This window comes from Myripristis murdjan, chromosome 19 (genome assembly GCF_902150065.1).
Source record: "Myripristis murdjan chromosome 19, fMyrMur1.1, whole genome shotgun sequence".
Taxonomy (NCBI): Eukaryota; Metazoa; Chordata; class Actinopteri; order Holocentriformes; family Holocentridae; genus Myripristis; species Myripristis murdjan.
Genome location: NC_043998.1, coordinates 14,175,251 through 14,198,773, shown reverse-complemented (window position 1 = coordinate 14,198,773; position 23,523 = coordinate 14,175,251). Strand labels below are relative to the sequence as shown.

The 23,523-nt window shown below is 41.9% G+C and overlaps 4 protein-coding genes across 6 annotated transcripts in view; 3 read left to right on the top strand and 1 right to left on the bottom strand.

Annotated features, from left to right (window-relative positions):
- Window positions 1-2,986, bottom strand: part of grid2ipb (glutamate receptor, ionotropic, delta 2 (Grid2) interacting protein, b) — a 47,776-nt gene extending 44,790 nt beyond the window's left edge. For both annotated transcript variants that reach the window (XM_030078172.1, XM_030078174.1), the window contains exons 1-2: window positions 2,317-2,986; window positions 242-495 (exon numbers count right to left, since the gene is read on the bottom strand). In XM_030078172.1, coding sequence (XP_029934032.1) covers window positions 242-495; window positions 2,317-2,401 — 339 coding nt within the window. In that variant the 5' untranslated portion in view covers window positions 2,402-2,986. The remainder of the gene's footprint in view (window positions 1-241; window positions 496-2,316) is intronic.
- A 3,097-nt stretch (window positions 2,987-6,083) lies between these two features.
- On the top strand, window positions 6,084-11,005 carry zdhhc4 (zDHHC palmitoyltransferase 4). Its single transcript, XM_030077824.1, has 7 exons — window positions 6,084-6,237; window positions 6,571-6,707; window positions 6,826-6,899; window positions 7,631-7,809; window positions 8,958-9,083; window positions 9,365-9,609; window positions 10,197-11,005. The coding sequence occupies exons 2-7, from the start codon at window positions 6,585-6,587 to the stop codon at window positions 10,494-10,496; spliced, it is 1,047 nt and encodes a 348-aa protein (XP_029933684.1). The 5' UTR covers window positions 6,084-6,237; window positions 6,571-6,584; the 3' UTR covers window positions 10,497-11,005.
- Window positions 11,006-11,825: 820 nt separating this feature from the next.
- pgp (phosphoglycolate phosphatase) lies at window positions 11,826-15,756 on the top strand. Its single transcript, XM_030077826.1, has 2 exons — window positions 11,826-12,702; window positions 13,535-15,756. Exons 1-2 carry the CDS (start codon window positions 12,108-12,110, stop codon window positions 13,858-13,860), a joined length of 921 nt encoding a protein of 306 aa, XP_029933686.1. The 5' UTR covers window positions 11,826-12,107; the 3' UTR covers window positions 13,861-15,756.
- A 591-nt stretch (window positions 15,757-16,347) lies between these two features.
- bricd5 (BRICHOS domain containing 5) lies at window positions 16,348-23,095 on the top strand. Of its 2 annotated transcripts, none has more exons than XM_030078215.1 (6): window positions 16,348-16,411; window positions 17,649-17,780; window positions 17,866-18,015; window positions 18,603-18,710; window positions 20,688-20,841; window positions 22,437-23,095. In XM_030078215.1, the coding sequence occupies exons 1-6, from the start codon at window positions 16,358-16,360 to the stop codon at window positions 22,529-22,531; spliced, it is 693 nt and encodes a 230-aa protein (XP_029934075.1). In that variant the 5' UTR covers window positions 16,348-16,357; the 3' UTR covers window positions 22,532-23,095. The 2 variants fall into 2 exon arrangements, with proteins under 2 accessions (XP_029934075.1, XP_029934076.1); XM_030078216.1 differs by having other exon boundaries at window positions 16,358-16,399.
- The last annotated feature ends 428 nt before the right edge of the window (window positions 23,096-23,523 follow it).

The following is a 23,523-nucleotide window of genomic DNA, read 5'->3' as shown; positions in this document are numbered from 1 at the left end:
ACATGGGTATTAGGCTTAAATAAACAATGTTATTGTCAATGTTAAATGACCTAACACTTTAATTTGATGCTTGGCACCAAAGCACACCCAGGGAATTTCCCACAAGCAATGACTTTTGACAGATGCAAAGCACAGTTGTGGAGTTTGGCCTGAATTTTCACCTTCTGCACTATAACATGTAATTCCATATACATTAACCGATATGTGTACAGTTATGATGGATTCAAAAGCTGCGTAAGACCTGCTGTATGCGCGACACCACTCCGATACTGGGGGGGATGTTCTTCTGGCTCTGGGCAATGGCAATGACGGCCTGTGGGGGAAGTGTGGACACATTGTGGCCCTCAATCTCCAGGACCTGGTCCCCAGGCTGCAGCCCTGCCAGGTGGGCGCTGCTCCCCTCGTCCACAGACAGGATATAGCTGGGTCCATGCCCTCCCAGCTGGAAACCAAACTCCTCAGGCCAACCCTGGTTAGATGTTGGCATGCTGAGCACTTGAGGGAAGAGAAGGTAGGAGATGAGGAGCAAGAAAAACAGATTTAACCTTTGGGGAAAAGGTGGCCTAGTGAAAGACTCATAATTTAACACCCTGAGGGCAATGTGATGTCTTTGGTAGTTTTGAGTAAGAGCACTGCTGAAAACAAAAATCCAAGAAAATCCATATCCACAATTTGTTGTTATATTGTTAGTACTCATGGATTTCTGGGATTCACCAATATTTTCGTATTTTCACTTTTCTCTTAGGTAAAACAAAATTTTACAGGTGGTCACTTCTAGAGTGCTCTTTACAAGAAAGAAAAAAAAGTCACAGTCCACAAATCATTGTCCAACACATGGAAACATTCATTTTAAAACTGAAGAGCATAAAAAATGCACTGAATTTATATCAATGCATAATCATATTTAGATTATTTTATGTTTTAGAGTAATTATAAGGATTAGAATATTATATTAGGAATATTTGAATGCAGACATTTGCTTGTTTGTAGGTGCTAAAAATATTTATATGCATAAATCAATTTTACAGTGTTTATATAGAAGAACTGCCTCTCCTCTGTCTGTCCTCCTGCAGTCATAACCATGAAGCGCTCAGCTTGGACAGTATGTTTTTTAGGTCTGCATACTGAACCATTTTCATTTTTTTTTTCAGCAGCTGTATGTCCCTCTGCTGAGACCACAGTCACAGTACCTCAGATTTTTTTGCAACGGTTAGCTTTTTGATTTTCCTGTACTGTCCCAACACTCTGGAAAATCACATTTTCTTTTTTTTAAGTTCATTTAACTTCGGTTTAGCTGCTGAAATGCAGCCTTGTTTTGGTGGCATCTCTAGGTCTTACGTATGAGCCAGAGTATTCTGCACATGACACAACAGCTGCCCTCATACAGTGTTTAGGGGGCGTTACCTTATGCTAATGAATGCTCAAACACATGCTTCCAGTTTACAAACCAGGGGGATTCATCCTTTAGCACATACACATACAGAAAGAAAAGACTCGGATGGTTAAAAATGTTTGGTGCATTTGGAGAAAATGAAAGAAATTATAGGAGAAATATTGCTGCATCTGGCTCAGTGAAACACATATACTGTATAAACACACACAATAAAACACAGAAACGCTAACATACCTGCTAGTGCCATTGATGTAAAACCTGCCGTTGTCAAACAAACCCTTGGATCAAATAATCCTCTGCATGTTTTCAAATGAGATAAAATGCAGGATTTTCGAGCAATGACTCCTTCCTCCTGCTATCCCTTCTGCCTCAAATTGTACTATGAAGTGTGCCTCTGCAAGTCTCTAAATTGAACCATGACACACTCTGAGGTCCCTGACCTGGTTCACGAACTCCAAAGGAGCCAATCAAATTAAGACATCACAGGGATTTTGACCTTGATGAGCCTGAGGGGAAAAGTTCTTCCAACAGATGAGTCACTCACCGCACATCCAACTTGTCGCTGTTGCATGGATTCGTAAATTTACAATGAAGCAATATAAAATTATTCTACTTGCACTTTTGAGTTTTAAGCAAGGAAGTGATTGTATCATGACTAATATTTTTGTTCTACCTTTACATTGAGGCTGGAACATTATGATGCATATGAATTAACCCACATATGACAGTTTTTAAAAAGATTCCTGATATGATGTCTTTCCACTGCCAAATACAGAATTACAAAAATTTTGATCTTGGCATTTGCTGAAGATAATCTACCATTAACCCTATAATTCAGCTGAGCAGTGGTGATGTGTTTCACTGCCCCGAAAGCCAAAGCACAGCAGGATTCACACAGTGGACAAAGCTGATAAAAGACTTACAGCAATCTTTGCCTGGATACCGAGAGCCCCGTTTGCTCTGCCGAAAAGAGTATCTGCCTTTTTTGTTCTGCAAGAATTTCTTCATCTTGGATATCAAATAGCAGGTGGCTAATATCCAACCTGTGCTCTCAAATATAAAAAAAAAAAAAAAATGAGAGAAAAAAAGTCTCCCCTGACCACCCCAGAACACTAGGTCACACTGATGGGGTGAAGAACTCAAAATACTGCCCCATCATCAGAGTCCTCCACTGAAACCACAGCAGTCTCCACATCGACACGGGGTGACTGTGCATGAAAAGCAAGCGAAATCTCTCTGTGAGTGTGTCAAGGAGTTAGTCCTGTGTCTCATTCCTGATTCATCCGAGGGCCAGTCCGCTTGCACAGTGTTAATCAGAAAACTGGGACACGTGCACCCACACCACTCCGTTCCTTAATAATTCTCTCTCCAAAAAGGGTATTGTGAGGCCTCATTTTTCTATAAATACACCCGATGTGTCTTTTTCCTCCTCCTCCTCTCTTGGCTAGGTGGCTCTCAAAGGGGCCGCTCCTGGCCCAGAATCACTGAGCGTCGATGCAAAAAAGCCTGATGAGTACTAACTGGAACGTCTGCCTGCCTGGAAGTCTGTCCATTTGTGTCTGTGTATGTATGAATGTGCGTTTCCCTATATGTGAGTATGCCTAAATGTTCAGTCAAAGGAGAGGGAGCAGGGGCAATTTAAGACTTTGGCCTGTGGGATTAGTAGGATTATGGGCTGAATCTTCAGATCCCCTCCACCCCCCCTGTCATGAACAGGAACAGATAGTCTCCTCCCTTAATCACAGACCGATTTGTGAATATACACACTGACTCACAGTGGTAGGCCCTTAAAAGGTAATGTGCACACCTTTGGGACACATATAGTCGCAAAACATGGTAGTGACCGGCCACAAATGTTTTAATTAGGCCTTTCCCACATTCAAGCATGTCCCCCACTGCCTTCTTCTTTCTATCATGTACTCATTAGCAGGCAAATCTAACACAGACCCACTGCAAACCTGTCACCACAGAAAAGATGTACAACTCCAAATGAGATACCAAACACTGTTCAGCACCATGGACAGCGGACTTCTGATGTCTAAATCAAACAAACCTCAGCCATGGAGCCTTCAGCCTTAACACTGAATAATGTCCGAGAAAGTCATAATGTTCGGCAATGACAACAAGCAAGCAGCATATTTGCAAACACAGGTATTATACACACAGAGAATAAAGGATACCAGTCAAAACGTTGAATACATCTACACAAGGAAGATTTTTACATGTTCTACATTTTAGAACCATAGACCTTTTTCACAGCAGCCATTCTGACATGAAATAGCAGGTAAACACCAGTGTTATTAATGAAATCAATTAAGGCTCTGTTGCATTAAAGTGTAGCTGAGCCTTTCCAGTGAGCTACCATGCACAATAGCAGGACCCTGGCTCTGTTAGATCTAAATAGAACAGAACCCTAGTTAGTCTCACTGGTAATACCTGTGTTTACCCTATACATTTCTTATCAAAATGACTGTTGTTTAAAACATCTATAGTAAAGTCATCCAAACTCCTTATCTGCAGCAGAGGTAAGCCTTGGTCTACATTTTGTGTTGTGATCCAGGATCATCAGAATGATTTATGGATTTTGCCACTGCATAGAAACTTTGAAAGTTCTTCTTTGAAGGTTTTCTGGATTGACTGACCTAGATTTCTTAAAGTAATGATGGACTTTGTTACGTTGAACTCTTCTTGCCATATTATGCACAACTACAACCAGAAATAATGGCCTTCCAGCAAATAGAGATACACAGACACATGCCACCTTGTCACACAACTGATTGGCTCAAACACATTAATGACAAAGAAATCCCACAAAGCAACATTATAAAGAGGTACACACTGTTATTAGGATGGTGTAATGATTGTGGCTCGACATTTTCCATCCCAAAATTTCACACAAGTTCTAAATAAAAACTGCTTATTGGGTTGGGAGCAACTGACAATATTCCTGTGACCCTAAAGTGATCCTACGCTAGACGAAATAAGAGGTATGGAGCAAGGAAGAGGGGATGTTTTGCTTCAGCATCAGAGTTCATTAGGGTGAGAAGAGGAGAATGTGAGAGAAGATATAGATAAGGGGAGATCTTTGTTTGCCACACTGTCCATGACCTCAGCTCTTTGTCATAATAAGTCAGCATGTGTACTAAGAAACCATTGCAGCAAACAAGACTCAGTGGATACCCGAGCCTGAGAATCAGTCCCAGCTGGAGGGAAAGTGCCAGTGATGAAGGCTGCAGGCAGGTCTACTTGAGCGTAAAGTGTCAGGAGAGGCGCACAATAAGGAACGGCCAGTACGTTACCAACTGAATAATTGAACATAGACGCTTATATTTCCAAACAGACACTGTTCATCACTTCAATCAAACTCTCCTCTTTCACCTCAGCCAAGATGATTGTTTTACTCATGAGACTGATTAAGGGAGAGAAAAAGTACCCCAACATTTGGCAAGCAATAAACAAATATACAGTATATGTGTAAGCAAATAACCATTTCCTCAAATTTGCATTACAGCCAAACAACTAACAGACATGCAATAATTAATCATCAAAATGGACCAAACACTGCAATGAATGAGAATAACTGGTGGAGAGCATTCAGGATCATTCTAAACTACTAAATGCACACAGCTCAGGAAAAGTCCAGTATAATCATGCTCCCTTACCTTTTCAAACAGCATCCATAGATGTGCGTACTGCCTGCAAGAGCTCCTGAGTAATGCTCCCCTCTCCAGCACCGTGAACTGTAACATGAGTGTTGGGCCAAGTCGGCAACCAGATCCAACAGGTGTCTTGTGATGCCTTGTTGCATTGTGTGGAGCAGCGCAGAAAGACAGCAACATTACACTACACCGAGTAAGCCGTTTAGTTTAAACAATGAAGCCAAGCGTTAGAAAATGTACAGTCATCTCAAGCCAAAACATTTTTTCCCCTCTTTTCTAATAAAAATACAAGGATCACCTGCTCTTCTTCTGACCCAGTGAGTGCAGATGAAAGCTTTTAGGTGGCTTAATGTTTTCACTTCTCCATTAAAAGAAAGATTTTACACTCTGCTTCTGATGTTGATGTTGGTACTGGCAAAGTGTTTCCAATTTATGACACTTTATAATTTCACTGCACTATATTTCAGACGGAAATACTGTGCTTTCACATTTATCTGAGAGCTTTGTAGCATAAGGTTTTACATGCAAAACATAAAATCTGACACAGGGTTAAAGTTTAAACTAGCTAACAATATATAGAGCAGTTACAGCTGACAGGAAAACGCTTCAATAATTTAGCCATTCTTCACAAGAAATACTTTTCATTTAGACTTTTCCTACTTAACTAGGCAACATTTTAGGCGTAATACTTGAGGAGGACAGATTGAAGACACTCGAAAATATTTCAAACAACTTTTTTTTTTTCTATTTGACCATGACTTACAGAACGACTAACAAAAAATTGAAGAGTTACCAACCGACTTTAGAGGACCTCTTTGAATTACTGTTGGCATTAATTATTTTTACGTATGTGTAACGTAGTGAAACGGTGTTCCTAAAGTTTTTCGCATTAATATTTTGTTCTCCACGTATTTTACAGAATGTAATACAGTTTATTTGATTTGTACCGCATTGTCACTGCTTCCAGAGATCTGTCTCCCATCACAGGCTGCTGCTAGTACTGCTTCTCATCAGCGGCCGTTAGCTTAGCAGTTAGCAACACCGATGCTACGGAAGTAACGTCACTGTTGACAGAACATGAGTGTGGCGTGAAAGTGAAGGGGTGGCGGCAGCGCTAGCCAAAACCAGCTATGTTTACTTGAGATAAATCACTGAAAGGCAGCTATGTTTCACCTGTAATGAAAGGTAAGGGCGAAACGAACGAATGAAAGGCTTCGGTGAAGTAAAGAAAACGCTTCTCTTGCTGTGCAGCTTTGCTAACGTTAGAGAAGCGCCCTAGCGTGGTGCTAACACAACTTATTCACCTGTAGGCGTTTTAGGAAGACAAGTTAACTACGTAAAGCGAAATGAGTGGCGTAAAGATGACTCAGTCTCACAGACAGACCTGTGTCCACACTTTGTTTTAGCGCTGTTAAAATGATGGAAACCAAAGTGTAAGTCTTAGCTGGTTTGCTAGTCAGTTTGTAGTGAGTTTGTACTGTAAAGCAACATGAACACCTGTTGCCTTCCCCTCTGAAGCCGCCAGGTGAGCCATGGATTTCCTCACCCTTTTCGCCATATATGTAGTGGTGGTGCTGACATGCATCGCCCTGGTCTGCAGGTACTCAGGCCAGCAGCAGACCCCCTTCACTTTACTCGTCAACTACATATCAAAGGTAAGAGACAGGGGCTTGCTTCTTGCACTTCCACAGACTGACACTGAGAGGCGCTGCTGCACTGCTGCCTCTCTCAGCCCAAACTGTCAGTGAGCAAATGTTTTCTGTTTCTTCTTAGGTGATTGCTCCAATCACACCGAAATGGCTGCAGAGTTTTTCACAGTGGGCCTTGCACAGACTGTTTCATCAAAGGTTTGTAGTGAAATAAAATGATTAGTCCATTAATCAGTTAGTTGACAAATTGTTGATAACGGATTAACCACTTGAGTTACTTATTTATTAAAAAAAAAAAAAAAGGCTGCAAAACATTTACAGTCTCACACATTCTAAAGTTTTCTTGTTTTCCTCTGTAATTAAAAAAAAAACTAAGCAAGCAAGATACCACTTTAAGCTCCAGTGACTTATGATGGTATTTGTCATTACAAATGGTTTATAGACAAAATGCTTAATTGATTGGAAAAAAAAAAAAATAGCTGATAGATTGATTGACAGTTGATATATTCAGTAGCTGCATCCCTAAAAGAAACAGACTTTTACTGATATTATATTATATTTTTATTTTTATTTTTTTTTTAACTATTCATTATTGTTGTTGTTGTTTTTGTGTGTGTGTGTGTGTGTGTGTGTGTGTGTGTGTGTGTCTGCGCAAGTTTTTCCTATGTTCTCTGGTGATTTGGAAAAGAAGCATAGCAACACCACGTTTTGTTACCCAGAAAATTATGCTTCACAATAAAAACATTTAAAATGAGGCAAAAAAAAATCTTACAATCATGAGTGCTTTTTGGAAAATTGGGTACACAATTAAAGAAGTCTGAAAAGAAAAGAACCCCAGAAGCCCTCGTATATTTTTCTCCATTCTACTCTACGATTGGCCTAATCTTTTATATTTGCCTTCAGTCTTTGTTATTTGTGTGCCATTACAGAAGCAGCATGTTCATCTGCCTGCACGTCCTGCTGGAGGCTGCTGTGTATGCAGAGTTCACCTATGAGGTGTTTGGCTACTGCAGGGAGATGGACACGACTCTGAGCAGCCTGGCTGTGCCTTACGTCCTGCTGGCCATCAAGACCTTCTTCTTCTACCTCTGCATCAAGAGAGACCCAGGTGGAACTTTTTTTTTTTTTCTGGCACATGCTTAGCAATGGAATGGGGACTAAAGATGACAAGACTCTTAAATAAATAAACATAAACATAAATGACATGCCCAAAACTGGATAAGAGACATATGAGTTAAGCTTTGACATATAAGCAGGATGTTCATCCCCTTGAGCCCTACCTCACATCACAGAGATTTACTCTCTAGCAGTGTTATGAGTGTGCAGCTATACTTGCACGTCTCTAGGCAGTATTAATATAATCTGGAGAGGTTGGTAATTAGATTTTACCCATGCACATTGGTAATTTCAGTCAGTTTTCTGGAACAAAACTCTTAGTTATGTTGCTCTATATCTTTGTAATGTTTTTCCCCATTTGTTCTTAGCACCAAACCACACTTTAACATGAGTTTAATTTTTTATGTTGTATTCTGTTTGAGTGCTGCTTTTAGTGTTCTTTCTTTCTCCCGCTGTAGATGTCCTGATGTCCCCGCAAAACCATTAAAGTTTCATTTCAGGCAACCTAAAGAGTGATGCTGCTCTGCCACACTGCAGGTTATATGACTCCCGTAATCCAGATGGCCAGTAATTGCGTAAAAGAGCAGACACTGATCCTGATTAGAAATGACCCTGAACGTCAGAGTCAACCCATACAAATCGTTAGGCAGTTTCAGCCAGAATTTGTATGTGGGTGTACTAATCAAAATCACTTACATGTTTGTTCTAGATGGGACAAACTTTCTGTGGTGCTGATGTAAAAATGTATCAATGACCAGACTTCCTGTGGTATTTCTAAGGTGGCAGAGGGCTTTACAGATTTAAAAATAATAGGGTTTCATCTGATGAGTGGTTTCTTAAAGTCATTAAAGTATGACGGTACCGCAGATTCAGTTCAACTTCACCTAACCCATTTGCTTGAAAAGTGCAGTGTGTTGGGTATGGAGAGAGAAGGGGGCAGCTGTCAAATAAGTCTGATCACATAGAGGTGAAGTTACAAATATTACCCTCCATTAAAAAAAAAACTCCTATGTATTAGTCTCCCAAAAAATTAATGTCTCTGATCCTTCTAACTTGTAGCAGTGTATATTTTATGTGTGTCATGTCAGTACATGGTGATATTTCCCCTCAACCTTCTCCTCTCCACTCTTCTTCCGGCAGGCACTGTGACAAAAAAGAGAGTCGCTGGCCAGCTGCAGATTTATCCTTATGACAGGAGGATGTTTCACCCCGGAGTCTCCTGTCCAACCTGCCAGCTGATTAAACCCGCTCGCTCCAAACACTGCAGTGAGTTCCCTTGTTTCATTTTCGGCTTTGTCCCTTTGGGTTTTGGTAGTTAAATCATAGAACATTACATTACATTATTATAGTTGTCAACACCATCACAACAAATGTGCAAGTCAGTTTTTCTAGACTACAAGGAAAACTCAGTGAGCGGTTGAAAATGTGTGGCTTAGGGTGTTGAGGGGTGTTTATGGTCATTTTTTCGTATGGACACTGTAAAAATTTCACTTACTTTCCCTTTAATGTTTCAGCTGACTCTGTAAACCCACTCTGTGTTTTTCCAGGACTCTGCAACAGGTGCGTTCAGCGTTTTGATCACCACTGTGTGTGGGTGAACAACTGCATCGGAGCCCAGAACACGCATTACTTCCTGCTCTACCTGTTCACCGTGTGCGCCATGGCGGGAGACATTGCCCTGCTGACAGGTGACATGCTGCTTCATGCCGTGCTGCGTTCAGGGCTTCTGAGGGCCAACTACATAGACGAGCAGGGCCAGCAGCAGCAGGCAGGGCCTCTGTTTGTCATACAGGTGAGCCTGAATTCTGCTGCTCAGTCATTTTGCTATTATAACAGTGCACTGTCTTCATGAACATTAACAGCAGTAGTGTTTGACTGTGTTTGACATAGAAGTCACCTAAAATTTTACTTGTTTCCTGTTTTTTTTTTTTTTTTTTTTTTTGCATATTAATGAGGAAATCATATTTTTTAACCCACAATAGCAAGATACAAGGTCTATAACATCACTAGTGTGTTTTGTGAAGACACATATGTTGCCCTAGAAATGTTTATTGCATTAATTAGCTTAATTATTGGTCTCATTTGCATAATTGGTCATGTTAAATGCATAATGGCAACCATGGTAGGACATTAGGCAGCTCATGTGCCTCTTGTAGTAAGTAAATGGCTCCTATTATTGATTTTTGTCACATTTTGGAAGAAAAAGTACAGTCTGACCTTATTGCATTAGTTTATTTACTGAATAGAAAATTTTAAGTACTTCGTTTACTGGAATTGTGGTTAACAAACTTAAAACCCTACCAATTCTAAAATTAAAGTGTTGAAAAAGGTTTTGTCCCCTCGTATTAATCCTCTGTTTTCCACCTTCTCTCCTCACAGCACCTGTTCCTGACTTTCCCCCGGATTGTCTTCATGCTGGGCTTCCTGGTCTTTGTCTTCTTCCTGCTGGCGGGTTACGCTCTGTTCCATTCCTACCTGGCCCTCATCAATCAAACCTCCAACGAGTGGTACAAAAGCCGCGGCTACGTCTGCCAGCACTGCCACCCGACCTCCGCAGCAGACCACTTCTGCAGCCCGGCGCCCGACCGCTCCAAAAGACACTTCTACAGCAGAGGGGTACTCCGAAACCTGGGAGAGATCTTCTTCCCCCCGAGACCTGTTCATAAGAAAGAAAACTGAGAGATAACTGTCATGCACTGTTGTTACTCCATGTTCACATCACGTCAGATTTACTGTAAATACGACCTCCTGACTGGGAAATACTGTTCACCTCATATATATGGTTTGGGATTATTTGTGGAATCTTTGTGCTATGACTTACAGGTGTTAACACAGGCAAAAAACACTAGAGCAAATCCACCAATGCCAGGACTGGCTGTCCAAAATAATAAAAATCACATTCATCTGTTATACTCGCATTAATACATGTGCATTTCTTCTTATAAAAATGAAATCATGTCTGCTGCAGCTTGTTCATGGTTGATTTTAAATCCTAAACTGTAAACACATGAACACTTCAACTTGTTATCAGTGAGATTTCATGCCATTGTTTCATTTGTTCTGATGTGATGTGAACCTGACATTCGTTCACTGCTTTTGGATGTTTTACATTGTGTTTTTTTATATGATAATGTTCCATTTGCTGGGAGTGACAGATTTGAATAGACTGATTTTTTTTTAAATAATCATTTTGTGGAGTTTTAATTTCTTTCTCTCTGTCGTCTGCTTGTGACAAGGTGGTTGCACCTAGAGTACAAAACAACAAAAGCATGTGGATCAGTGATAATAGTAAATGTATGCATGTAGTGTATCATCAGAAAACTTAATTCCCTCTTTGCAAATCTAACATGAATACCCAGTCACATGATAAGGACAGAACGTTGTAGAAAAGTTCGATGCAAGAATAACCTCAAAATGACGATAAATCTAGTCAACAAATAACAAATACCTGAATCCCATTTATTTATTTTTTTATTTATTCATTTTTTAGGAATAGTTCAAAGCAGTCATTTTAAACCCCTCTCCATTGTCATGTTAAACTGACTCTGTAACTCCGATCATAAGCCAAAAATTCATCAAAAAGCTTACTTCTCCTGCTCTCACGTTATTAGTTACCAACAGACTGCAGCCTCGAGTCCTACAAGTCTGAACATTGGAAATAATTTTACACAAGTTTTTCTTTTCACTGATATGACAGAGTAAAAGACAGCCTACAATTATTGCAATGATCATGATGTGTAATTGTTCATTTTTATATTTTTATAAAGACAACCGTTAGAGGCCATCGACACTTTGACTAGATCCGTCACTATAAGATGCATTATGTGCATTTTTACATTAGGGGGATATGAAGATAATAAAATAGTAAGGGCAGCTAATGAAGCACTTGAACTCTAAATAATTGAGAATTTACATGTGGAATTGCTCCCGAATTGAAAGTCCCAAATGTCCGACTGTCCCGGCGGCACGCGAACGTCCATAATGTTCTTGCGCCTTTAAGCCGGTGCGGAAGTAACATCGGGATTTCTGTAATGTTAGCTAACACTCGGTGGAAGGCGTACAGTATGTGAGGAAGGTCAGGCTTTTGCCTCGTTGAATTTCAGCACTCATTCAGGTGGTAAACCGCGGCAGCCGCTCGGATCGGGAACTTGACGCGACACTCGAAGTGAAGCGTTTTCACCGCTGCGTAGTTTGCCACCGTGGTGAGTTTGTCCGGAAACGAAAAAAGGCACACGGCGATCGAGGAGCTCGGTAGTTTATCTTTGAATCAGACAGTTCAAGTATTCCCTGATGGCTGGGTCGAAATGCACGAGGCTGAGCGGCGCGCTGGTGCAGCAGCTGCTGGACACCGTGGACAGCATCCTGTTTGACTGCGACGGGGTCATCTGGAGGGGGGACCAGGCCATCCCGGGGGCCCCCGAGGTCATAAGCCTGCTGAAGAAACACGGCAAGAAGGTGTTTTTCGTCACCAACAACAGCACCAAGACGAGGAAGATGTACGCGGACAAGATGGCCCGCATGGGATTCGGCGTGACAGAACACGAGGTGTTTGGGACAGCGTACTGCTCCGCCATGTACCTCAAGACTGTCTGCAAGCTGGAGGGCAAAGTGTACCTGGTAGGGAGCAATGCACTGAAACAGGAGCTGGAGGCGGTCGGGATCCAGCAGACCGGGGTGGGACCCGACCCTATATCCGGGGTGCAGGTCGACTGGGCCAATGTCCCTCTGGACCCCGAGGTGAAGGCGGTGGTGGTCGGCTTTGACGAGCACTTCACTTACATGAAGCTGAACAGAGCCATGCAATACCTGACCGACCCAGCCTGCCTGTTCGTGGGGACCAACACTGACACCAGGCTGCCCCTGGAGGAGGGCAAGGCTGTCCCAGGTAGGGATACCCACTCATCATACAGTTACTGACATAAAGCAGATTATTACCAATCAGTCCAGTATGTTACATCATGACAGAGCCATCATACCCCCTCCACCCCACCCCACCCCACCATCAGTCAAATCTGAAGCTGTCACTTTTTCCTTATGATTTTATTTCAAATCTGAGAAAAAAAACAATCCAAACATCTGTCACTTACGGGCATTCCCGGTACATCTGTCAGAACACCCCTATCTGTCACAGTTTGGGAAGGCAATACTTTAATCATGTGGAGTATTTGTTAGGTAAAGTGTGTCAGCAAGGTATTCCAGTGCTATATTTTACTTAACAAATTAAAGCCATCTTAAGCCACACCTTTAAAGCTATCCATTCATTTTCATCAATATTTAAAGTCACCATGAAATAAAATCACACTCACTTTTTAAATTTTCCATTTCACATACCCCTATTTTAACAAGACCTGCAGCTATGTTCTGCTAATTGTATATCAAAATCCTATACAGTTACTTCCTGGAAAAGTGTATTTTTAGTGCCTACTACATGATGTACCAGTAGGCATACATATAATGTGCAAGCAATAATATCATATCCTGCAGCCCACTGGTTTACACCACTGGCCACTTTTGAATACACCCCCCTTGTCATGTACCACCCCAGCATCCAACAAATTAAAAGGACTGAAAGGATTTCCGAGGCTTGTGGGAAGGGAACCATGATTTTTAATCAGTGGGTTGCTTTCTTTGGAATTGTTAATGAAACAGGGATTTAATTAAACAAATGGCTATGATCTCAAAGGAAAGCAAGTCATATCCCCATTGAACCCTTTCAGGTACTGGCTGCCTGCTGAGGGCGGTGGAGACGGCAGCACAGCGCCAGGCTCAGACGGTGGGCAAACCCAACCACTTCATGTTCGACTGCGTGGCGTCCCAGTTCAGCCTGGATCGCAGCCGCTGCCTGATGGTGGGCGACCGCCTTGACACGGACATCATGCTGGGCTCCAACTGCGGCCTGAAGACCCTCCTCACCCTCACAGGGGTCAGCACTGTGGCCGAAGCCGAGGCCAATCAGAACAGCGGCTGTGCGGAGAGGCAGTGCATGGTGCCGGATTATTACGTGGAAAGCATCGCCGACCTCCTGCCAGCCCTGCAGGGATAAATACTGGGAGTCCGTCCTGACTAAAGACTAGCTGCATGATAGCCGAGCTGAAATAAACCTGTGGATTGACTAGCCTATCACAGGCCAGGGTCCCTTGTCTCTTCCATTGTCTTGTAAAAGGCGGCGTTTCACATAAAGATTAGTGTGATTGATGTCACAACCGAACAGCACTGGAGTCTTGAATGACTGGTGTGGCTGTCTGAGACAGTGACTCACAACTCTAAGAGACGCTATCCAGGGTTTATCAGCAATGTTATCATTTACTGTAGGATTTATGGTGGCTCCGTGACTAGGAATCTAGATCTTCATTGATTCAGCTGTTATTCAAGGAACAGTTCACCCAAAATAATTAAAAAGAGGCAACCTATTCCTCCAGGTAGTTGCTATGTGATATGGCGCGGTTTCCATTCTTCCCTCATGCTCAAACTGGCAAGCTGTATCTATCCGCCCCCAAGTAGGACAAATTAGAGGCAGATAGATACAGTTTTCGGGTGTTCTTTGGCAGGAAATAGTTCCCAACAAAACTGGGTTATGTTGGGCATCTGTGTCATTGTTTTTGGAAAGTGTTGTTGCTCTTAAGGTTTTCACAAGTAAATTTGTGATTGTTTGAGTTCCACAAATGAATACCCAGCCAGCCCCATTGTATTGGGGCGAAGAGAGCCAGACTGGAAACCTCTCCAAATCACACAGAAGTTATCTGGATGGATAGACTGCACTAAGTATCAACATATCTTTTCTGTACTTTTGGTGAACTGTGCCTTTTAAAACCTGTTTCAACATGGTATGAATGAATGGCTCTTTAGTACATAAGAACAATGATTTCCAGTATTGACTAAATGAACTTTGTAAAAGTGTTTCAGGCTAAGTTATGAAAGGGTTAAAGTGCACTGTACTATATGTTCCCCCCTTTTTTTTGAACGATGGTGTGTGTGTGTGTGTGTGTGTGTGTGTGTGTGTGTGTGTGTGTGTGTACATTTTAAGGCCCTTATCCTGTTTGTGATGCAATCGTCTGCTTAAGCAATGAAATCAAACAGTGGGGAAATATGCACACAAGTGTAAATGACTCGGTAATACATGTGTTCGGTTTTACAGGTCTAATAATACTTCATCAGGAAGTAACTATATGGTATCAGCTATGTGGTGTCAGGATATACATGTGTACATTTGTGTCACATTTGTGATACAGTTTACTTGTAACACTCAGTATGTAATGCAGGTATTTACACTCTACTTCATGGGTTCATGCAATGATGCCCAGTTTTGTCAGATATAATGTCATTTACCATTATTGAACCAGTCATTACCAGACTGATGTTAATGTTATCAAAGCGATGCAGACTTCTGTATTGTTTTTTTTTTTCTTACCATCCACTGTTTCTAATCTATACTGAGAAGAAACACAAAGGGATGGACAAAATAATGGAAACCCCACATGAAAAATGACTAATGAATTAAGTGCATCCCAATAACAAAAGCAGTATGTGTCACCTTTCAAAGGATTTTTCAAAGCAACATGAGGAAACATGAGGATTGTCCATTATAAAAAAAAAAAAAAAAAAAAAAAAAATGTAACCAATAGAACAGTCTGGAAAAACACGGAAACCCAGTCAAATGCAGACTAACTGCCTCAACGAAATGGAAGTAAATGTAAGCAAGTCGAAGCTCACAGACAGAAACGCCAAAAAACTGCAGGTCAACACAGTTCAGGATTCGATGATCCAAGAAGGACTGGAGCTATTCTGAGGCCAAACGGCAGCGTTACTCCTCAGGAGATGCTGGACACTGGTGAACTGTCAGTGGTTTCTATTATTTTGTCCACCGCTCTGTATTTGTCTTTACCCCCAAATCACTGAAAACACTAGTGAAATCATAATAAAACACATTTTGCTAAATCAGCACCCGCTCTCTGTGACGTGAAGTCTAAAGTTTTCAGTTTTCAGTCCTGTGCTTAAAGTCACCTTGGGCTGTCAGCGGCTGGATGCAGCAGCAGTCAGAGCCTCATATCACCTCTCATGATGATAGAGCCTGTCCAAGCTACACCTGTCTCAACCCTTTGTCTATTGTCTGGATAAGGGTAGCTGGCCAATTGCTATCACGTGTGTTTGAGTAGTGGGTGAACAGGGGCAGTGGAAAGAGGTAGAAGGTTAAAGGAGCAGCTTCCATCTTAAGTAGGGGAGGGATGGAGGGGGAGTAGGAGGGGATGGCAGGGAGACAAAAGCGTGCAGCTTGACTTTGGCAGGATCCACTAAATTTTGTGTGAAGGGATGCCTGTTTTTGGGAAGGAAGCAGAAAGACGATGGGAGGAGGAGGTGGTGGAGGAGGAGGAGGGAGGGATGGAGATTGTCAGGAGGGGGAGGTCTGAGGTCTGCAGAGACAAAGAGGAGCGGGCCAGGTGAGTTGCAGAGTATCAGACAGCCCTGGTCATGACCACAGCTCCATGCCGGTAGCTACGAAAAGGGAGCAGACCGAGTGAGGAGCTGTCACGGGACAACACAGGATGTGGAGGTGTTGCAAACATTCAGAAAACAGTTTGGAGGAAGCGCAATGCACGGTAAGCAGCTAATTGAGTCTGGAAAGTTTTGGATATTAGCTGGTGAAGGGCATAACACAGGAAGCTACTTTATTACTGTTGCTTACAGCCCACAGCTGCTGCTAAATCCATTAAATGTCCTGCCAGTTTCATTATTTTACTAGCTAAGTAGATTTGCATAATAGGATAAAACCTCCAAATGATGTTGAGTTATGGAGCAAAGCTCAGCAGTCACTATTAACATTTGTCATCATTTGTCTGGTGTTCCACCTCTAGTGAAGGTTGATGCATCCATATTATATCAGGACATCCAAAATTATATGGCCATATAGAGATATAGTGATGGTTCTTAGGTCAAGGTTTGGGCAAGGACCTCACGATACAATACGCATCACGATACATGGGTCACAATATGCTTTGTATCACGATGAATTGCAATACAAAATATTTAACATATCATATGATAAACTGAGTAGCAAACTGACTCAAAGCAATTTAATTCAATTTCTTAAAATAAAATGATCAAATGCACTAACCTAACCCTCCTATTATTGTTGGGTCTTTGGGGTCAGTTTAACCCCATTCACTGTTTAAGATTGTGATTAACTTTTTTTTGTTTGTTTTGTTTTTAGCTTCATATTTAATGACTTTTTGTAATTTCATGGGGACGTGGGTAAACATCAAATTAACATGCTGATATGTTTTCAATGTCCTGTACACATTTGGTGCCCACAGGTGTTTGATTGAGATCTATTTGACCCCAGGGTGTTTTAGCTGTATAAAACATGTAAGAAATATCAACATTTTACACACATTTATTTTAGTTGTTTTGGATAACACTAAGGAGCTATAAGATGATATTTATAATCTTCAAAAAACTTCCCTGTGCTTTAGGGCCCTCACCAAACATCACCACACCTGTAGTAATGCAAGAAGTGCACTGATAGTGCATGTGACATTTGGAAGGGAAAACATGATTCCCACCAGAATGTTCATGTATAAGAGGGGGTGGGTGTCGGGGGTATGTTTAATTTAAAGGGCTTTTTAGGAAGTCAACAAGACACATAAAGTACCTGATGATCATTTTCTGATGATTTAAATTGCTGGGGTCAAAATGGCCCTAAGGATAAAAAATGTTAGTAAATTTGAAGGTATAAGGAGGCTTAATACAGCGCACCAAAGTGTGAATGCCATAATATGAAAATGAAGTGCATTAACAATGCTTGTGTTCTTGTGTGTGATAATATTGTCCTGTCAGGATGGGGGGCCAGCGGCGTCTCCCCAGTTCCCACACAAGGCATTCTGGGTCAGCCTCTCAGCCTCTCTGCTCCTGGTCATCATCGCCCTCGGACTGACGGGGCACCTCGGGCTGCCGCAGCTGCACTCTCAGGTACAGGACGCACCTCGTCCACTTCCACCATTGAGTTTTACACCAATATGAAGTGCGTCCATTAAATCTGTCCCCGTTGCTGTAGCCTTCAAAGATTGTCCGAATCACAGTCCCAGATCAGACTGGAGCTCTGATCAACCAGTCGACTGTTGTGGACCAGCGGAACGACCTGGTGACCTTTTCCGTGACCTCACCAGCCAATCACACGTCCACTGTGCTCTTTGATATCAAACATGTAAGTCCAGGTCATTTGTCTCTCTTGTTGTAATTCAGTGTTCACGGTAGCCTATTTGGAGCAGTTTGTGCTCTTTAAAAATAGTCCAAAACATAAAATGTATTTTAAATGCATCAATTTAAAGGAATAAACTGAACATCGATGAAAAAAACACACTGTGCACACTGTCCACAAAAGGAGGTGCTTGTATAAGATATTTATGCATAGCAGATTTCTGATAAGCAATCACTGGATATGATGACCAGGCAGATATAGGCAAACAATCGAACAGCTACAAGAGTCTAATGAGTTCAGCAAATTGCATCTTTTTACTGTAACGCAGCCTTTAAAACTAGGTAAAGGCAATATTTACACCATATCACAATATTAGGATACCCAAAATCCTAGATATCTTGGGTATCATGGTGTGATATCATGGTATAGTATAGATATATCAGCCAGCGCTCATTTTACACTCCTGTGAGATCTTATGTTTTGACAGGGAGACAGTGGACAGATAATGCAATTGATATGACAGCAGGAAAAAAACAGTAATTGTAAAAGTGGTGAGGAGAGAAGTACTCCGTGTCTGTTGTTGTGTTACACAGGGTTTGATATGTTACAAACCTGTGGAGCAGGAGAGCTGCTTCCTGCGTAAGATGGAGAAGTCCGACTACGACAACGTGCACTCCCTCCTCCACCAGTCAACGCACAAGGTAAAAACGTAACGTACGCAGTGACATTTCACACTTGGACACGTGAGAAGTAATGTTACATAACAGAATGTCCCTCGCTGCATTCGGGACATTCAAGACCACGTATCATAATGACAAATTGTAGCTGGACAGACTAAGATAAAGCGAGGTCGGGCTGCCCTTTTTGCTTTGCCAGGCTTCTCTGAAACCATTTGTGCTGTCAAGCGCTCACTAATGTGTTAACTGGCACTGGTTGTTTCTGAGTGTGACTCTTATCCCCAAAGCCTTGCCCCCACTCAGTCAGGACCTGTTGGAGTTCATAGGTTTTGCATGACTTGCTTACTCCTCTGCCCCTGTGCACAAAGAAAGCCGTAGTAGCACTGAGGTGGACGGGACCTTGAAGAACCTGATAGTCTCTCTGTCGCTCGCTCACTCGCTCTCTCACACACACACACTCTCTCTCTCTTCCATGGCTGAATTCCTCAGCACATCCGATCCTCCCAGCCCCCTCTCCCTGCCCAGGATCCTCTTACAGGAGGCTACAGCAGCAAGCCTGAGCCCTGGACTCGGCACAATGGACACTCTGTCCAAGGGCTTTTTAGCTTTTAAGGCTCCTCTGTTGGATTAAAATACAGCCTGATACGCTGGTTAGTCAGGGAAGGGCCTGCATGTATGTGCTTGATGGCAGATACCTGGATGGACTTTAAAGTGAAAGGACACAGCTATATTTCTGCATGTAATATTTATATTTACAGTCTGATTGTTGATCACCATAATCTTCAAACTTGGCTTAAGTGCTGTGTTAGGTCAGATCTGAGCATCTTGGTCACCCTGGGCTTTGATTCATGTGGATTCTACAATCTTAACCGGGATTTGCAAATTTGGCCAGATGAATGGCAAAGGCCATGGGTAAATGGAGACCAAAAATGCATTGTGAGACCACGGGGGCAAGCTGAGAGGCAGTTCTGTTCTTCTTCCTTATCATCTGTTCATCCAGTACCCCATTTCCACTCCAAAAAGGCAAGAGTCGAGAGTCTTTTTGTGGTTTTTGTGGTGCGTGAGAGTCGTGTCTCTCATGGTGTCACATATCTCATAGAGACAAATCCTCAGCATTCAAACCTAGACGTCGATTGTACTCATTTAATCTTTGATGGGTGGGATAGGCCCAAATGGGCGCGGGGCTCGCTGAGTTTTGCCTGTCCGTTCCTCCGCACAATGGTCTTTTTTGGTCTTTTGAGAGCAGATGAAAACAGATTGTTACATGACCCACTTGAGCGTAACAGTGCTTTAAGTGGTCCTCTATCAGAGCCCATCACCAGTGTAAGTGCCACAATTACACACAGGCTTTGTGGCAAATGAGGGCGAATACACAACCTTGTTGACCTCATCGGCACAGATATCAGCCCTAATAGCTGCTTAAGTTTCAAGTCGATCACAGTCTCAATTTGGTTTTTGACTTCTGGCCATCTGGGTCATCATATCTCCTGTTATGATTCTCATTTGATGTCATTTTACGTCGTCACTGTGACTGGAATATGACTTCTCACACTTACTGGGTAACACCGCCGCTCAGGGGATGCCATTCTTCTCCAAGTGCCTGATGAAAACAAGGCTACTCCTCTTTATGGATTTCTGTCAGGATGCCAGGATGCAGAGTGTCTGCAGGTCCTTAAAACGTCTTCAGTTCAGTTCAATCATTTGAGGTCTTAAAATCAACATTAAAAAAATCTTATTCCATTAATCCATTTATGTAATGTTGTCAAAATGTCAAAAATGGTCAGTGTTCTTACGCATCAGACCCACATTCCTGATGCTATAAAACTCTCAGCCTGCTGACTATCCTGCCTTCACACTGACCGGCTACACTTCCCTGTTCAAATCATTAGTTCAAAAATCAGTCTTAAATTTAGTAAGAATTAAATTTAGCTCTGTGATACCTGTAGACACGCTGTGATCGCTAATAAGCTGGACATGTCCCTGTCCTGTTTCTGTCCTCAGCAGAATCAGTTCCAGCTGTCGGGGAATGACACCCAGAGGCAGACAGAGTTCCTGGCGGTGCTGGGAGCCAGTCAGGTGGACGTGTCCACCTTGGACAAGCCGGTCCAAGATCTGTGTCTGGGCAGCTCCGTCCACTGGACCAGGAGGGCTAACGGTGAGAAGAGGCAGCCCTCATTTTTTAGTAGGGATCTGCTGTAGTGAAGAATGACACAACATCACCACTGCATGAAAAAGAAAATTCCACTACCAGTAAAAACATACCTTATGTTAGTCACGTTAGTGTTAAATCTTTGCTCCTGGGTGAAAACCGTGCATCTCCAACATGTCTGCTTTGCAAAAGTACAAACTATCTTTTTAGCTTGACTTAAGTCCACCGTTTCTAGGGCTCCATGTAACTCAATGTGTTTTTGAAAACGTGCAATGTGTTTGAAAAAATGACACTGAGGGAACATAGAGCTTGGGAACACAGATATGCTCCTGCCTGACCAACATGCATGTTTTCATCCAGTGGGTTCTGAAATGGTTTCACAAACATAAGCTTTAGATTTTCCTCAGTTCACAGTGGGCTATGTATATAATCCTTTTGAAACTGAAACATGAATATCGGTAACACTGGAGGGTTACAAGGTTTTTTACTTACTGTATTCATGTTTGATGAACTACTGTTTCTGGAATTTCAGTGTACATCTGTCCTTAGTTTGGGCGCTCACTAGACTGCATGCTTCTGATACTTGACACTTTAAAGATAGGAAATAAATGAGATGGATGAATGAGAATGCATACGTGGTTATAATTAATCCACAGAGATATGGATACATTTTGTTTGCGCCACCAGAGCCTGAGGGAGGGGACTTTTTTAATGAGTCTCTTGGCAAACCTATAAAGCAGTGTTAGGCAGAAACCTGATCCCGAACTATGATGCACACTGACCTTTCCACTGCTGCAATAAATGCCAGCCTGACATTCACACACTTATTAGTTCAATAGGTCGCAGGCCATATCAATAGCAGATATCATAGGCTGATCAGACCATCAGTTCTATATTTGGAAATGTAAATGTAGAAAATTTGAATCATTTTACCTGGGAAAGGATATACAATATGGATTTTTTCCGTTATTAACATCTCATGTCTGAGGTTGTGATAAATTTCAGCGGTGGTGTGGCGTGTTTTTTTTTTTTTTTTCTTCCTTACATTTAAGTTTCAAGTCGAAAAATGTGGACTGAAAAGTCAATTCCAGGTGACAGGGAAAGTTAATAAGAATAAATTAATAAATTCTTGCATAAAGTCATGGAATATCATGGAATTGTGTCGCCATCAAGTTAAAAAATAATAATCCATAACCAGTTATTCACCAATGATAATATTTATTTTGGGTTGTGTCGAGTTATGCTCACAATACATAAGACACTGGAATACTTTTCTTCAAACATAATTAGAACTTTTTAGTCATGAAAAGTCATAGAAAAGAGGATTTTTCATTTGGAGAAAGGTTTTCAAAATAACTAAATATTATTTGTAGGGTTTGTAGGGTTTAAGTGTGGGGTTTCTCATATTTCTTTCTTAGTTTCTGCAGTGCAATAGGAAGTGCTGCTCTGTCTTCACTTCTCTTTTGAGGTGAACAGAGAGACCTGCTTATGAAATCCTGTTTTCTCCGCGTTCAAAGTTTTTCTCAGGTGTTTATCAGCCACTAAGATCAGATAATCTGCCATGCCTCCTCTCTCTCTCTCTCTCTCTCTCTTTTTCTCAGGCCCCGGCAAACAGAGACTGGTCTACTTCTGCATTGACATCTGCTTTCCCAGCAACATCTGTGTGTCTGTGTGTTTCTACTACCTACCAGAGTGAACATATTCTAGTCTTCTCCTCTCCTCCAACCCCCCGCACCAGCCAAGATCAGGGAAACAAAGTCTCCTTCTCATCACCCTGCTAAGCCAAGAGAAACCACAGCTCAAAAAAAAGCAGAACACCTTCAAGGGGGTCAGAACAGAAGCCAGCATTGAGTGTTTCCCTTGTGCCACACAGCCGCCAGTGAACCAGTGAACCAGCCAACCCTGTTAGTACATTTCCTCCCTTCCTTCCTTCCGAGAGAGAAGAGATGGAGACAGGCTGTCACTGTTATTGCCAAAGCCCCGTCGTCACTCTCGTCATGTGTAATTCCCTCTGGTGGCACACTTTTGAGATTATAAAAGAAAGATCCCCTTTTTGTTTTGTGTTTTTGGTATGTGCCTCTTATTGTATTTCCTGTAACCCGCTGCTGAAGAGTCATTATGTGTAACCGTTGCTTGTTGGGATGCAGTGTTGTGATCTGTCCAATAAATAAAAGACTGTTGGGTATTTTGGGCTGTTTTGTTCTCAGTGGACGGAGAGAGGGAAGATGAGGGCAAAACTCAAGGACAGTACGGACTTAGAAACTGCATGAGTTTTTATTTGTGGGTCATTTTTTTTTGTACAGTCTTAACATTTCCTCATCTACAATATAAGCATTCAAAGAGTCCACCTTAAAATATGTGTAGAATGAGCATTTCCTTGTATACACTGTTTATTGTGATTTGTAAAAGGCACGTCTCTTCTTATAAATAAAATGCCTTAATTTTACATGGCAAAAAAAAATCAAAAATGGGTTGGTCTTTTTCTAATGTTTGTCATGTAAAACAAAGGTTTTTTATTCATAAGACAATTAGAGTGTGCCTGAATTTTTCGGAAGACTTCCCTTTTACAATTGACAATAAACAGCTAATAACAGTAAATTGTCATTCCACACATCTAATGAGCCATGAAGCACCCGATCCATTAAAAGAGCACCTGTAGTGGCGACTGAAGACCTGGCAGCGCTTCCC